Consider the following 18,179-nt stretch of genomic DNA (forward strand, 5'->3'; position numbering starts at 1 on the left):
CCATGCATGCTGAAGTCACCCAAACCACCTCTCTGGGTTCCTCCAACAAGACAACCTCAGCCAGTTTGGTCAGGGAGGCTGTTGAAAAACAAGACTATCAATTTCTACCAGCCATGATGGCTGCATACTACCTCCACAATCAGAAACCATATGCCTTTGGATACCAGTTGCTGGATATCAAAGGTGGGGAAAGTATACTCTATCTACCTCCCTGCCTGCCTGCCTATCATCTGTCTGTCTGTCTGTCTGTCTGTCTGTCTGTCTATCTATCTATCTGACTTATATACCACCCTCCATCATATCAGGGTGGTTCACAAGGTAAAAATACAAGGTAAAAACACAAATAGTTAAAACAAAAACAACAAAACAATAAACCCCTCCCACAAACACATTTTAAAGGCTGTAGAAGCATTTGGCAAAATTATAAAAGGAAGACTCAGAAGACCTAGTGGTGTCAGACAATGATTGCAATGCATAAACAGCAGCTTCTTAGAAAGGGAAGAGGGCTATGTCATTCCCATTCCTCTACCTCAATCTGGAGGTAGGTCCACGTAGGTCCTGCTTGCAAACTTCACAAATGGCTGACCACTGTTAGAATAGGAAGTATTTAGAGCAAAGGACTAAATGGCCTTTTGGTCAGATACAACAGGGCTCATCTTGCACAGAAAGCCCCAGTTCAATACCTGGCATGTTCAGGTATTGCTGAGAAAGAGACCAGTCTGAAACACTAGAAAGTCACTGCCAGTCGGAATAGACAAAGCAGAACCAGATGAAACAATGATTTGACTATGACTGCACACATACTATACCTTTCAAGCAACTCTGAAGCACATTCTTTCCCTTCAGAGAATTCTGGGCATTGTCTTTTACTCCTCACATAATTATAATTCCCAGCAACACTTAACAAGCTATACTGCCCAGAATTCTTGGAGGGCAGAAATGTGTTTTAAAGGTATAGCGTGTATGTAGCTTTGATGTAAGACAGCTTCATGCATTCATGGACAAATTCTGCGGACAGCTTTCCTCAGATTGGGTTGTGCAGGGGAACAGCTGGTAGTATGAAATGTTTGAATCATATCTACATATGTCATAAACTAAGAGTGGGGGACCTGTGACCCTCCAGATGTTGCTGAACTCCAATTTCCCTCTGCCTCAGCCAGCCAGTCATGGATGATAGGAGTTGTAGTCCAACATCTGGACGGCCACAGGTTCCCTACCCCTTCCATAAACAGTCAAAATTTAAGATTTCTCAATAGGCAGTGAGCTATAACTGCATTGGAATTGCTGGAAACAGGCAGGAGGGAGGCTGATATTTCTTGCTTGCCTGGATGTCCAGTTTACTCAAAGCAGAGATGAAATGCAGCAAGGAGAAACAGATGGGAGCGGATCCAAGCAAGTGGACAAGAAGCTGCTGCACAGGGGTTAGAGGAACAAGACAGATATTTGTGACTGAGCAGAAGATACAGAGAGTTTAGAAGGGATGTGTGATTTCAAACGTTTCTGAAGATTGGTTAATGAGAAATATTATGAAGCATTACTTGAGTACATGTTATATACCTATTTTCCCCATGACAGCCTTCTGTTATGAGAACTGAAGATCTGAAAGGAATACCTGAAGTCAACCAAGCATGAAGCAAGATTAAATGTTGTGTTATGTTTTCCTATGTGGACTACAAATAACTATGAAGAAAATTAATGTTGTTATTGTAACAGTGAATATTTTAAGATTATCCGTATTATGGCTACATCAGAACAAACCTTAAAATTATACACATGTAACCTAGCATGAAGCCAAAGTCCATTGAGAAGGCAACATTGCCTCACGGCTTTTAGGACACTTATAGCTTCTGAACATTGTAGCAAGGATGCAGCTCTGACAAAACATAGTAAATCAATCTACCAATTAACAAAATAAAGTGAACAGGCAAGACTCTTCAAAGGTGTGTGCCTCCCTTTAAGTTACAGATTAACTGTAAGGCCTCCATATAGCATACACCTTAGCTTATAGGATCTGCCTATCTCAGTACAAGTATATTCAAGCACAATATGTTTCAATGTCTACTCAGAATGGGGTATCAAGGAAGCAAAAGCACCATAACAATTATTTAAGCCAAAATATACTTCAAGATGTACGGACTCAGAATGAGCTGATCAGCAATCACCACTTGGTCCATTCAAGATATACAAGCATCAGGCTGTGAAGGTTTTGGTTGAAGGAATGCACTCTTCCCATGGAGATCCACCTTCCATTTTGAGAGTTGTATTCCTTTTGTACACCATTTTTAGATACATATGATTTCACAAGGTTGCATCCAACTAAGTTCTAATAAGAGTAGACCCACTGAAATTGACAGACATGGGTTTAGTAATTTCAGTGGGTTTACCCTCAGTAGAACTTAGCTGAAAACAACCACTGTCTCAATTAATTAGTCCTAGCTGTTGCCTGTAGGAAAGCTTTTACAATTACAAGCTGCTTCTTGATAACTTGGTTTCAAGACTTTTAGTTAATTACATTTATATTCTAACCTCTCAGGGAAGCATGCATGGGCAATGTTCTCAACTAGAGTATGGTAAGCAGAGATCAGCAGTGTTGAAACAGGCAACATTCGGTACAGAAACAGCATGTGACTACGGCTTAATAAGCTACCAACATGGCTTTATTTGAGTGTTTCTGAAGAATTAAGTCTCATTTCTACACTGCTCGCACATACTTTCTAGGTGAATGTACTCCTGTGACCAGAGAACAGAACAAAGTCTTCCCCTCTAAATGACCACTATGTTCTGAATGGGAGAAAGGCAATTCTGAGTTAAAGGTTAACTATATAATTGAGAATCTGAACAGGTTCTCTTCATGCAATGCATTTTCCAGCATAAATCCTTACCTGTTGGGGTCTGAGTTTTACTGGGGTGGTGATGTCCACCTGCTCCTGGCTGTGGAGGAGGACTTGCTCCTGCTTGTCCAGTACCTTGCGCTGGGCTCGTGCTGATCAGAGTTCCAGTAGGCAGAGGCTGGCCTCTTTTTAAGAGCTGCTTCTGTTCTTGTTGGCGGAAGCGTGGAGGCACCTCACGAGGCAGGTATCGGGATGCAGCTGGCTGCTGCCCATTGGCAGATGCACGCTTGCCATTGCTATTGTTAGTAATAGTGCTGGTGGAAGTACTGGTACTGGTACCGGCAGGTTGGGGCTGGCTTAAACTGGTCTTAATAGGTTCTGGCACTGTTGAAAATGAAATATTAAGAACACATTTATTGGGCGAAAGAATTAAACAACATTCTTTTTAAAACACAGCTTAATTGAAAGTAAATCTCAGTCCACCTTTGTACATTTGTTTTAAATAGAAACTAAGTAGTTTCCCCCAAAGTATGTGTTATGGAAAACCAACACATTGTACATTTAAATGCAATCATTTTTCTAAAAAAATATTTATTGGCAACATCAACTGATTATGAAGTATGAAGGGATCATAAGTGATGTGCATTTAAATAATTTTAGAAACAGGTCCCTAATCCATTATCATGTTGTTCCCTAATCATGGCTCCACAACTAAAAAGGCCCTGTCTCATATGCCCATCTGCTTTCTGCATATGAAGGAATGCAAGGCAAGGTTTCAAATGCTGATTTAAGTGGAAGGCCAGGGACATCTAGGATGAGGTAGATTATTGAGAGATTTAGAAGTCAAAACCAGTATTTTGCATCGGACCTGGAAACAAATCAATAACCATCACAAATGAAATAATATATGTCCCGTATTATATGCATTTTGAACCAACTGAGGTTTCTGAGACTCACACAGAACACCTTATGTTACGATGGCTTAGAAAAACTTCATACAGCATAGTAACAGTTCATGCAGATAAAAGTCAGCAAATCATAGTTTGGTATAGTTTACACACTAGGTCACAAATGTTCAGGCAGGCCTAGGTACCAAGTTGTTAGAATAATCTCAATATCTTCTTAACAAATCACAATGAAGACTCAATTTGTGCCTTCTCATAAATGTCAAACTTCACCTCTTATCTTGTAAATCAGCTGCTGTTACATAGGTACAAAAAGAGATGCCATTCCTTCATACCCTGCTTCTCTGAACAATTACAGAATAAAAATGAGCTTAAGTATTCTACAAAATTCACAGCAGCCCTTGTGTTTTACATTCTTTTCAACTTCATTTGTAAAGCTCAAAGTCAATGTGCTGCACTACATATACAGTACATTTAACACAGCCCAGGAATGTATACTCTGGGAATACAGATGAAATACAGACTTTGTTTAAACCTCTGCAGCTGCTCAAAACTAGAAACAATTCCTGGGTTTTTAATTGGAATGAAACCAGAGCTAGATCCCCATTGTAGTAACATTATCCAAGAACAATGAAGTATCAAACAGTGAAATGCTTGTACTGTATTAATCCCCACCCCACCACCCCACCCCCTGTAACCTGCTAAGGTCAATATCTAGAGATAGAGGAAATCACAAAGTAATTGATGGGAAAGTATAACATGACTTTTTTTATCCACAACTGTACCATTAACCAGCTGTTGCAGCAGTATTTGCTGCCAGAGTCAGGCTCCTGGAAAATTTTAAGCAATGTGATCCTATTAAAGCAGAATGTGTGTGGGTGTTTACTAAAAGGACTTTGGGGAGGAAATTAGCCAGTTTTACTACATTAATTACATTGCCAAATACAAATGTTTTGTACCATTTAAATACAGACATCTTAATACATCTTCGCAAAATTTTCTATTTCCTACCTAATCTGATCTATTAGAAATCAGTTTCTTTTTTAAAGTTACAGCTAAGAACGTTGCCCAGAGATAGTAGTCCAAAATGTTAGTGCAAATTTGATGTGCAACTCTGCTCTGTTGCCATCTCGCCTTTTCTACAACACTTCTTTTCCCCCCATTTTTAATTTCTAGAATGCTCATCCTGTACCACAGGGGTGGAGAACCTGTGGCCCTCCAGATGTTCCTGGAATACAATTCCTACCATCCCTGACCACTAGGCATGCTGACTAGGGCTAACAGGAGTTGGAGTTGAGCTGGAATAGCTCAGTTGGTAGAGCATGAGACTCTTGATCTCAGGGTCATGGGTTGAAGCCCCACAATGGGCAAAAAAGATTACTGCAGTGCAGGAGGTTGGACTAGATGACCCTTGTGGTCCCTTCCAACTCTACAGTTCTATGACTCTATGATTCTACAAAATATGGAGGGCCACAGATTCCCCACTACTGTTGTACAGGAAACCATAATATGATGGAGATAAGTGTGTGATGTTGACAGCTAGGCTCTCAAGCTGCAAATTCTAATAGTTTCCATTTTGTGGTCCCAAAAGCCCACCTGGCTTAACTAGCTTAAGTCCTTTGTGGGCTGCACTGTCAGCATCTGTCAGTCAGGCACAGAAGGAGCTGCCCTTTCATGTGCATGCATGTGTGTGTACACACACACACACCAAACCAAAGTTTTTTCATATTAATATATGTTTGGTCAAAATCTCTCACATTCTGACAGGATAGTCTGCATTTGGGAATTTCAGATTTCCCAGTGTTTCCAGTGTACACACTTCCTGGCTTTAATAAAATCAGAAAGGGTGACCAACATGATAAGATTGCATTGAATGTGAAATGCTGCCATGGTGGCTTAAACCACAATTCAAAAAATCTATCCATTCTTTAGGACTGCACCCCTATGCGCACCTCCCTGAGTGTAAGTCCCACTGAACTCAGTGAAGCTTACACAAGAGTAGACATGCCTACAACTGCACTACAGAATACTCTTTAAGCATTTGATGAACTTCTCAGGTTTAAGAACTGCATGTGCAAGTCTGCACTATTTTCTCCTCCATTCAACCATTTGCCACATAATGAACACATCCAGTTGTTCTACAACTATTATGCATTAAACCATTACATTACCATTGTAAGCTCTCAAGCTTTTACTCCCCAATTACTCCAAACAAAAATAAACCTTTCCCTTGTAAAATTTCTCAGGTTACAATCTTCTCTTTGGTGAAAGCCATTTGTTCACAGGAGACAGCACATCTTTAGGCTTTGAAACAGAAGACATTGCATGTATCCATTTCACACACAGTGAAAGGCTAGTGTTTATACAGGGAAAATATTAGAAATTATAGATCTCTAAGCAGGGTTTTGAGACAGGAAACCAAAATTGTAGGAGGACTAATTCAGAGGTGAATTCTGTATCATCATGCTAAATCTTTGTTGTCTGGCTTTTCTTATTCAGACCTATTCACTTATTTATATCAGCCACGTGCACACATCCCAGTTATGATGTGTGCCTCAGACCTGCCCTCCAGATTTCTATCAAACATGTCACACATGCTAATCTTGCCTGAAGTAATGAGGCCAAACTCACTTGGTCTGCGCCTGATTCTCTGGCGCAGAGCAATTGGGAGTCTAGCAGTGAGGGGGTGCTCGTGACACAATGCAACTGGCAGTCCACATGAGTTATCAGAATGGCTGAAAGAGCACAGAGTGCTAGTCAAATAAAAATATGGCCTTGGGAAATCCACCAATTCCAAGCACTGATCTAAGGCAGACTTTGAGAAGCTGCTGTTTGATTGTCCTGCAGGAGAAAATCTAGAAGCACTACTATGGTTAAGTAGAAAAGCACAATGACAACTGAGAAAAGCCAATGGGCTCCACAAAGAACCTAGATATGGTAAAGAATAAAAGCAACAACATGTTTTATTTGTACAGAGACAGCCTCAAAACAAATCAAAACAAAAAATTGCACAATGGAAAGGAAAATTAAATAGCAAATGGATTTGGAGGATAATATTAGAAGCTAAATGTTCCTTTTTAAATTAAGACAAAACTGAAGAATAAACAATTCAGCTTCTCATCAACGCTGTGCACATAGCTCCCATTAGTTTTTAAAAAGCAGAAAATGAAAGAGGCAGTCTTAAAAACTATTCAAGACAACCACTCCTCTGTTAATTCTCATTCAAAGGGTCAGTTTGGACATTATGCTAAACAATTATATGCTTGGAGATATGACCCCAGAGTCCAGCAGTGACCAGGACCCCAAATTAGATGTTACAATGTCACTGGCTAAGGTTCCTGGATCTGAGCCTGGTGTTGATGGTCAGAGGACTACTGCACCCAAGGCCGGCAAGCAAAAACCTGCTGAGCCAGTTCTCACAGTTTCAGGATCCCAAGAGCCAGGACTGTGGGGGTTACCTTTCCCCAGATCTGAGGAAATAAATACTTCCCACACCACCTCACCAGTCCACAGCACAGACAGCACACAAGGAGGGAGGCCATGAGGTGCAAGGGCTTTAGGTCAGAACATGGCCCCTTTCAGAGACGCCAGTTTTCCAAAAGCAGATTGAACCTATGAGAAGGGGCTTAGAGGCAGAAATTCAAAAGGCTTCAGTTCACTTCTAAGCCTTCCTGAAGCAAGTTGTTCACTAGGAAGTTTCCTTGGTACCGTAACAATAGACTCACCCTGCCCTGTGGGCTTCATCATGGGATCAGGACAAGATGGGACATATTGCTAAAACTCATGCTCACTTACACCCCATCCTCCTGTCTGGGGCAGCTGTAAGGAGGAGAGCAGAAGTATTTGCTTCCAGTCTCAAATGAGACTCAAATTACTTGGGAACTTGAGGGAATTCTAGTTAGTGAAGAAGCCAGGATCATATACCAAGGGTTCATCCTGGCTTGTTTAAATTAATCATAGTTTTAACCAGGGCATTTTTTCAAACAGAACTCAGTTCCAGCACCTCTCAGGTGGGTGCCATTGCCATTATAAGAGAACAAGGAAGGCATTCATGATGAGTTCCAGCACCTCTTTTTCTAGAAAAATAGCAGTGATTTAAACTAGCCATAGTTTCAATAACGGTAGAACAGGGGAGGTGGGAGTACACAAATCTGAGGGCTCATTTGCTTAATCCAAAGTTTAGTCTTATGTTCAAAAAGGCACTGCACCTGCCTTTTAGACATGCTTCTCTATAAAGTAGATATGTGCCACTTCAAATACAGCTTAACCCACATTCAACACTTGCTTGATGATGTGTGCTGATGGGCTTTTGCAGCAAAAGTCCTTCTGCTTTACAAAATATCTGATATGCCTTCAAAGTATTTTGTTTTGCTTAAATACATTTAGCAGCTTGGCGGTAGACTCTGCTACTGCAGGTGACCTTTAAGGAATACACTTACAATGTATAGTATGAATTAAATTGACTGCAGTCCCTGAGGAAATGAATTTCAAGCCAGTCTTGTAAAGGAGTATTGCTGCTTGGAAGGACAGGGCTTCTACTCATGAGATTCTGCACAGCCTGTAGTGAATTGCATTATGCAGCAAGTGAGGGAGGTCTTCCAATTTCCATAAGCTATTCTGCTTTTTAGAGGTCTAAACTGGTTAGTACTTACCTGTACCCAAAATTTCAATCTAAACATTCTCTCTTCTGATGAGCTGCCTAGCTGTGCTGGGGGGGGGGGGGAGAGTTAAACCAGTAGTTGCTATAGTACTTTAGTTGCCTATTTGCAGAGGGCTTAGGAAATAAACAAAGGGACGCAGGTGGCGCTGTGGGTAAAAGCCTCAGTGCCTAGGGCTTGCTGATCGAAAGGTCGGCGGTTCGAATCCCTGCGGCGGGGTGTGCTCCCGTCGTTCGGTCCCAGCGCCTGCTAACCTAGCAGTTCGAAAGCACCCCCGGGTGCAAGTAGATAAATAGGGACCGCTTACAAGCGGGAAGGTAAACGGCGTTTCCGTGTGCGGCTCTGGCTCTGGCTTGGCTCTGGCCAGAGCAGCGATGTCACGCTGGCCACGTGACCTGGAAGTGTCTCCGGACAGCGCTGGCCCCCGGCCTCTTGAGTGAGATGGGCGCACCAACCCCAGAGTCTGGCAAGACTGGCCCTTACGGGCAGGGGTACCTTTACCTTTACCTTTTAGGAAATAAACAACAAGAAGAAACCTTTTGAGGTAGCTATTTCAATTCCACTTAGAAACATGGTTTGATACCCCATCAACTCAGCTCTCTGGAAATAACCTCTCCCACCAGCCCACCCCAATGATTCTTGCAAGATGCTATTTAGTTTACCAAGGTCATCATTAGCTATGTGAATGTATGGGGGGGGGGAGTGTACTCTCCAAAACATTGCCCAGATTTGGGAGGGGTGGGACTTGCTCTCCTGGATTATATGCATTTGGCAAAAGATTTTTTGTTTTTGTTTTTTGAGATAGTAACCTTTTCCTGGCATAGGTTCAAATTAGATAATATTACAAGTTTGCATTGTCTACTTAGAAATCAAACTCAAATTAGCTGAGATTTTTCTTGCCTGGTTGGTGGAAGTCTGCCAATGCTGAAGGTATTTATATTGTAGGATTCAACCAACGAAGAAGAAAGAGGTTGTGCCCATGAGTTTGAGCGAGTCTCCTCCCACAAGACAAACTCTTGCAAAGTAGCTCACTTGTTGAGCCCTAGGCCCAAATGAGCAGCAAAGGACAACCCCAAAACGGTCAAATAAAAATTGTGACACACACCACCACCACCCATGTCACAGAAAGCACTCTAACACAGAGCTGTTCTTCTTCCAGTGTGATAACAGAAAGAGAACTGAGCAGGAAGATATGAACATGGACAGTAAGGATTTGGCACGTGCCAAAAATCTAGCCTAGCTTGAGAGATATTCCAAGTGAGCTAAGCTATACACAGGTACAGAAACCCTATGTGTGATTGCACAGAAAGACCATGAGAAAGAAAGATGAGAAACATGCTAGTTGCTCTTTACTAATTTTCTTAATATGGCCTCAGATAATTGCAAAGTGGTAAAATGAATCAGCGTGGAAACACAAGTGTTCCTTGTTTATTTCTGCAAGTGATCTATAAATTGTGTTTCACGGGCCCAACAATAGTGTCATTGACACTTCAATTTAGAGCCTTTATTATTAAGGCTCTTGAAGGATTCAGTGTTATACAGGAAACACTAACACATCAGATCTCTACATATGTATCCAACTCTATGGAAAGGAACATGTTTCTTTTTCAACCAAAGGGTAATAGACTGTCTTTAACAGTGTAATAATTATAACTTTTCCCCTAGCCATATGAAACAGAAGCTAATGAGTTGGCATGGAAAGGAATTCAATGTCAATATATCTTTTAAACCTGGATCTTCTGAAACACTGATAGCAGTTGAACTTGTGTGTTTTTTCTGTGCTACTTTGCTTCTGGTGTGCTATTGCAAAGACGTATTTGATGGAGAAGCAAATACCAAAAAGGTTTCCAACCTATTAAACAATGAGATATGTAATAAACAAAAATCCTACATTTCAACCTTAAGACTAGATTGTGCCATTTCTTTAAGAGCCTTTTAAAGGGCACGAGCAGTAGAGTTTTAAAATATGCAAATGTATTTAAATATAATCAATCAGTTAAAAGCTATAAAATGATTTAAAAAACTAATCAGTTGACAGCACTAGTTAGAAATAAGAAGGTAATCAGCCTACTAACTTAGAATTAATGTCCTCAAAAATATTTATGAGAGCTGATATTTTTCAATAAACTATAAAAGGATTCTGAATGTATCCTCACACAAAAACAGCCCGCTTTCAGGTTCATTAAAAGGCAGGGAACCACTTAATAACAATAAAGTCTTTCTGCCAAAAATAAGGTTGACTTGATTATAGAATTTCGAAGAGAGGCATTCAGCTACATCACCAAGATAAAGTAAAACCTTAGACATCACAAATGGCTTGCTTCCAAATGATCCTGCTGCTTTGGGTATCAAGCATTTCAATGATTTGCATAAGGTATTTTAAAGCAACAAAGCATCAAGTTGTAACACATACTAAAATAAAATCCTTTACATGCAATTTTATAACAGCCCTCACCGCCAGCTAAGTAGCCGTGGAGATTTCCTATAGCATTGTGGGAAAGTGCCTGCTGCTTTGAGTGAATGCATTAGCTTTGCTAAAGCTTTCTTTACTGTGTAGCAGATCCAGTGACTGACTCATAAACTGTCAATTGTTAGAGAGCACCTTTCTTGATCTAAGCGGTACATTTTGGAAGGGAGGGCTTTCTTCTGAATGCACAAACACTCTCACACATATATCTAGCAAACTTTATAGAATGATACAACACAGAGTGGAGGCTGACTAGAACACTAGAATGCTGTGCACCACACAGTTAATCAGCCCCAAGGGCCAATCTGCCAATCTACAAAAAGATCTTGCCAGTTACACAAGAGGCTGCCTGTCTACCCTTTCACCTGAAGGTAATATATTGCCGTTGCTGTTGTCATTTAAACAGCTCCTTGAGATACAGAAAAGAAATCTAGTCTAGTGTCATCATGATGCCATTGAGAAGATCAGCCCACTTTTGAGCACTGCATTGTTCATTTCTAAATGACAGGATTTCATGCCATATTTTGGTTTCTAAACAACATTCAAGAACTGCAGATTATTTCATTTTCAAAATAAACAGAGCAGGAGCTAACTCTGATACAAAGAGTTTTAAGAGACAAAACCAATACTACCTTGTGTTTTTATGATAGATATCTATCATATCAGGGAAGTTTTTAACGTGTGATTTTACTGTATTTTTGGTTTTTATGGAAGCCGCCCAGAGTGGCTGGAAAGGCCCAGCCAGATGGGCGGGATATAAATAATAAATAATAATAATAATAATAATAATAATAATAATTATTTGTAATACAGCACAAAAGCTTTCCACATTCTAAACAAATTGCTTGCTGCTAATAATCACACCATACTTAATGGTATCTAACTTCCTAATCCAATTTTAGAGAAACAAATCCAATAATTACTTACATATGCTTTTTAATGATTACAATCTCAGAGGAATCCCAACTCTACACAAAAGCATTAAGAAATTGTATATGGATTTTATTAATGCAATGAATGGGATCAGTCACCCAGATTTCAATTACTGCAAAAGCTTTTAAGCACATTTCTACAACAGAAGGAAGGAATGCATACAGAAGTGACAAAAACTGCTTAATCCCCATAGTGTTGATTTCTCACTGTTTCAGACTTCCAGTATCATCAAATCAAATTCTGTACTATGCTCTCTTCCACTCCTAAAATAAAGGAACCCAACCCCCTCCAAGCACACACAAAAACCCCTTGCATTTCTTCATCGGCAGGAGGAAAGAGAGGTGCAACACAAGAGAGTATTCTGGAATAGGAACAGTTAAACCCAGCAATGCATTCTTGGCCACTGCTGTGACAGGATTTATTTACAGCTTCCATTAAACACAGCAGCTCCATTACAAAGTGCTGTATGTGAGAAGAATTTTTGATTATACAATGCAAGTGCCGTACTGCATAAAACATAGCATGCCAACGTATTTCCCCCCCACCCGTAATTGGTTTGGGTCATTGTTTGATGGGTTTATGAATTCATTACAGGAAACAGATGGATCCCATAAATCAGAGCTATTCATCCAGCCAATCAAATGGACAATTCCCCCCCATCTCCTCCTCCCTCCCCCCGTTCTTAATGAAGCCACTTCCTTCGTGTCCAAAACTGTGTATGGTGTATAGAGAAAGAAGTTGTTAAAGCAACCTCAAAACAGGAACAGGAAACAGGAAACACCCTTTAAATAAAACCAATAAGGTAATCACACCCACAAAGAGGTACCCCCATTGAAGCCAGATACAAAGAAAAGAACTTACCCAGTTCAGCTGAAACACAGGAACTAAAGCAGAAAGGGTAAAATATTCTGCTTTTTAGTAAGTTCTGTTTTTAAGGGCAAGAAAACAGTTTTATAATGGAAATGCTTATTTTGCCCCCCATTCCACTTTCAGATGGTGAATTTTTATTCAGAAAATTACTTCCTTTGTCTACTAAACTCTCATGTTTGACAACAGTGACATCTGCTGGTAAAAGTGAAGGTATCACAAATGTTACATAAGTAATGTTTCATATGTAGGTAGTTCTCTGCTATGTCTGCCTACACACAGAAAATTCCAAATCATGTGTAAAATGAAGTTTTACTCTAAGTGGTGCTTTTTTTAAAAAATGAACAAGGTTTGTAATTTTTCCTCAACCCTGCTGCTTTAAAGATTTTAGTTACAATCTTCACATCTCTTTCTCTAAAATAGCACCACTAAAAGACAATGAGGCTGTTCTGATTTATAGATTCAAGATTAACACTCCAGTCCTAAGCATATAGGATGACGACAATTCCACTGGTTTCAAAAGGAACTTATTGCCACATAAGAGTGCACAGAGATTTAAAAGATGAAATCAACAAAACTCTTTTGTTTAAACACTCACTTAGATATAGACAGGATACTAAGAGCATTTTGATATAACCATCTAGGTTTGCTTGCTGTTGCTTGTGTACCATATTCTATTAGTATGCGGGGGTGGGGGCAGAGGTGGGGGGGGAGACCAAACATCCCTGACTTTCCATTTAGATTGTGGCCTTTACAAGTTTTACATTACAAAAGTAACCTTACACATGACAGAAGACATAAAATCCAGGAACATTTATACTGGCAAATGGACTTTTAAATGCTTTCAAACAAGATTTTACTAAAAAGTACTCTTTGGGGTTTGGTAAATTTACAAAAAGATACTTAAATTCATGTATTTACTTATTCATGAGGAAGAATTCCAAATGCCACATTTACACGTCTATTTTTAGCCCTTATGCTCAACTGTGACAAGCTCTTGTATGGGTAAACATTTCCAACGAATTAGTTCAGTTATGCAATTTGTCATTTGCATGTCCACCTGGGGTGAGTAGAGGGTGCCCCCTGATGAACATTCACGTTTTAACGTGCACCTACAGAGGCCAGAGAGACAAATATCCTAACAAAGTACTACTGGTGAAGATTTTAGCACAACTCCTAAGAGGCATCCTCTCTTTCCTACATAAGGATTTGTATGCAGAATGTCTTTCCAGTTCAGTTCCACTCACAGACTCACAGTCTTTTCTATCTGTGGGTCTTAAATCAGAGGGACAACACATCAGTTTAGCCAGTTCTCATCTGAATACCTTTTTAATGGGCCTCAAGGTGTGAAGCATAATTTATTCTGAAAGCGCACACCAAGACATATGATCATCAAATGAAGTTGGTAGATAACTACCCATCCTAAATGGCTATTATAAAACAGTGAAATTTATTTGCCATCTATTCAGCAGCTTTTGATTCAGACAAATTAATTCCTAATTTTTGTGCTAGAGAAGCTGCTTGAAAATATGTCATCCAGAAAGAATTTAAAACCATCAGTGGGATACCAACGTTTTATGAGGAAGCCATGGTAACTTATAGGTTCTACAATGAATGAGTCACAAATCACATTTTTCAGAGGGAGCATTTCCTATCACTCAGTACAAATTACACATTTTCACTTGAATCTGACTTGCTTATCCTCCCTCAAGCGTATAAATACAAGTACACTAAGAATAGCATTTAATGTGTTGCACTTTAATTTTGAGAGCTTCAAACATTCTGCTTTTACCTATACTTTTCTACATTAACAGCCTCTCTTAAAACTGGGCTTTTAAAAATCCATTATTTCTGCATCTCTTTGGGATCCCTGGAGATGCTGCTATCATACCATCTATATTGAATCTTGGTAGAACATATGGAACCAGGGTTGCTATCTGGAAACAGAACTTATCTATTTCTTTCTTTGTTAACTAGCTTAGCTGTCCTGATACTATGTTTCCTATTGCCTCATCAATAACTGTCCTTATGGAAAATGGGTACCTATCCTTAACACAGCCCTTCAGAATGCTGATGTACAGGAACAGACAAGACTCTAAACAAAGCACTGAGAGGGCCAGGAAAACTGGTTATATAGACCAACCCATGTCTGTGTGAGTCAAAAGTTATTTAGCTCCTTTCCTTGCAATAGTGAATTTGGCAGAGGCCTCCTCTTAAGCACCTCAGATGGCGTCTAGACTACAGTTTGCTCCACTTTGATCTTCCATATTGAATCTTTTATTGCAGAAAAACGAGTGCAGAAACTGGTAAAAATGCAGTGATAAAATTAGAGCTGGGGTTCCCCAATACTGAATAAGATGTAAGGCCCACCCACAGGCAAAGGTGAGTCCAGTAGGAGGCGTCATCCTTATCAGGTATGTCTCCTAGCAGCATCTGGCAAACTGCAAAACTAGAAGCCATTCTGACAACTTTGCCCCAAAGCAGGTTAGTAGCATTGGTTTCTTCAGTAAAGGTTGGAAAGCTGCCTTTTTAAGGCAAAGCGAGGCAGCCATTCCCATCCTTCCCACCCTCCTGAACCAGTGTCCCAATGGTAGCAAAGCCTGATTATTGTTGGCCTTGATGCCTGCATTGCACCCCTTAGCTACCCCTGCTGCCAGACAGTGGTTGCCAGAGCAAGGCAGCAATAGGGAGCTAGCCTCCCAACACTGCTGTTTCCCCAAATGCTGTGGGGGTGAGGCAGCAGCAAGGTACCCCAGAACAGCTGTGGAACCAAGTCGGTCCAGTTTTCCCACCATGGTAAGTTGTAATGAAGCTACTGCTGGAGGCCAGCTCCACAGTGCTGCCCACCTAAGTCTTCAGGTACAGTGGATAATCTATGTTGATTCAATAATCAACATAATAATAATCTATGTTGAAGCAAGGCTCAACTATCAGTAACAGTGACTTTTGTATGTGGAATTGTGGGCTGGAAGTCAACCTCAACCAGTAAAGATTCTGATTTCATCTGTAGACATTTTGCTATCTGTGCAAACTTACACAATTAGTTGTCTGCATTCCCCAAGCATCTTCTTTACATGAGTGGGTTACAAGTAAAAAATCATCCAAGGAATTAAACCAAGACCATCACTCCCAACCCTACATTCTGTCTATAAGCTGGGTCTAAATAACCTCAGCAAGCTGTAAGAAATTGTGTATCTGAACAGGAAACAAATGCATCACAAAATACTCATTTCAGCTGAAACCTACCAAGCATAATTTTGCTATAGCGGAAGCAAAATAGGAATAAAAAGTAGTAACTGAAAGTATAATCATAATGGCAACATTTAAAAAAATGTTTCATTTGTAATTTAAAAATAGTAAATGTGATCGGTCCTAGCTCAAGCCAAGTATTATTCCAGTCTTCTGCCATATCACTTGAACTGCATCAGCTTCCTTGTACAGCAGCAGTCTGTAGTGCCACAGCGGGGGCAGAGGACACCCAAGTGCTGTTGTATTCATTGCCAAGATCAGCATTCTGCTCTGCCATCAGCAGAGCAATCATCTGTGTCAGTGGGCATGCAACTGGAATTGAGTTTATTCAAAGAGATATAAAAGGCCAGAGATCTAAGCCAGCAAAAGGTAATAACACAGTGGTGGCATCTTTGACACTCCTGTCACAGCACCTCATTCCAGGCCAGAACAAATAATAATTCCAACATGATCCTGCCATGTAGAATTGACGGGTTAGAACCAAAGCTGGCCCAGTTCCACAGGTATGATGATATCATACAAATATTAAGTCTCAAACTTTTCAGCACCACTTCAGAAGCAACACAAGTAGATTAGGCTTCTCAGCATCAAGGTGTCTGGTACATTTTTCAGTCTCAAACTCTAAGGGACACATTCCATGGTGAAGCCAGTCAAAATAGGTACTTTGCTATATTTCACTTCACATTTTCTTTCTGGCAATTCTTTTCTTATTTCCAATACATACACACTTTCTGCTCCTAAAATTACAGGATCATCTTTTTAAATGTTTTTAATTCAAAAGAACAGTGAATTTCCATAATACCCATACAAACTCATAATCTCATGGTTGTGGGTTCAAGCCCCACATTGGACAATAGATTCCTGCATTGCAGAGGGTTGGACGAGATGACCCTTGTGGTCCCTCTACAATTCTATGATTCTATGAAACTGCTCTAAATCTAACAGACTAGGTATGGAGAAAGAGGGGGGCTTTCTGTGAAGCAGTCAGGTTCCAACATTGCTCCATGTTTACCATCTGCTGTGAGAATCCTGTGATTGGAAGGGACCTCAAAGATCATCTAGTACAGAGATGGGAGACTTTCAGGCCTCCAGAAGTTTTTGAACTCCCAACTTCAATTGGCCAGTCAACATGGCCAATGATCAACCACGATGGAAGTTGTAGTCCACTAAATTCTGGAGGGCCACAGATTCCTCACCTCTGATTTACCCCAACTCCATGCCAATCAGGAAATCTGCTACTGGAGCATCCCCAATAGGTAGCAGGGTCAGCCTAAGACATTTTGGCACCTGAGATGGACCACAAAATGGTGCCCACCCCTCTGGCCAAGGAAGAAGGAAATAATGAAGATATCAGGAACAAGCAGGAGGGATCAAATCAACCTTACCCTATGGCTGAACTGGGAATCAAAGGTGGGTGCAGGTCCCAAGAGACCCTGCCATTTCCCCCATAGGGATGGGAGGAGACCAGCAGTGCCTCCTATTCACTGAGAGGCCGCTGTGGAGGCATTGTTGGGGGTGGGGTTGCTCAGGAGAAGACAGATCTGGCCTCCAAGTAGCGTGCTGCAGTTGCTGCAAGAACTATTACCAAGAAGCAGAAGGTAAGGACATAGGTATGTATTACCTGCTATAATGTTATACACAGCGGCAGCAGTGGGCAATGCATTTCTCAGAGGCTGAATCTGCACTCCCTGTGGATCCTGCTACTTAAGGTGGTCACTGTAGCTTGCCTCATGGACAGGCCAGCCCCAAGAGGTAGCCATCCAGCCTCTGATTAGAAACCTCTGTTAGACAAGTCCACCACCTTCCAAGGCAATCAGTTCTACTGTCAAGAAGCTTGCAATGTCAGAACACTTTTTCCTAATATGTAGTCTAAATCCTCTTTCCTGTAATTTGAACCCATAGGAACAGGTCCTACCTTCTGGAACAACAGAAATGAATTACTCCATTATCTATGTGACAGCTCTCAAATATGACTATCATATGAAGACGACTAACATATTACCTCTTAATTCTCTTTTCACCACGCTAAACATACCCAATTAGCAAGGAGTTGTGCTGCCATAGATGTAGTGGCTATGGGAAAAGGCAAGACTTTATGCAGAGCAATTAAGAAGTGCCTCCACTGCCAAACATGCTCACATATTCAAACCTACCAACAAAACCAAAATACCTAGAGGTTTGCTTTACAGACCAAACAAAAGCTGAACTTCTCAGGATGCTGAGAATTCTGCACCTTATACACAATTCTGCAATTGTATTGTTCGTGGCA

At 40.6% G+C, this 18,179-nt stretch overlaps 1 protein-coding gene across 7 annotated transcripts in view; it reads right to left on the reverse strand.

The window, feature by feature from the left end:
- The window catches only part of TNRC6C (trinucleotide repeat containing adaptor 6C), a 119,992-nt gene that overhangs the window by 60,814 nt on the left and 40,999 nt on the right, over window positions 1–18,179 (reverse strand). For all 7 annotated transcript variants that reach the window (XM_079965870.1, XM_079965866.1, XM_079965868.1 and 4 more), the window contains exon 4: window positions 2,883–3,215. In XM_079965870.1, the coding sequence (XP_079821996.1) occupies window positions 2,883–3,215 (333 nt within the window). The remainder of the gene's footprint in view (window positions 1–2,882; window positions 3,216–18,179) is intronic.

The sequence above is a fragment of the Podarcis cretensis genome (genome assembly GCF_951804945.1).
Source record: "Podarcis cretensis genome assembly, chromosome: 2".
NCBI classification, from domain to species: domain Eukaryota; kingdom Metazoa; phylum Chordata; class Lepidosauria; order Squamata; family Lacertidae; genus Podarcis; species Podarcis cretensis.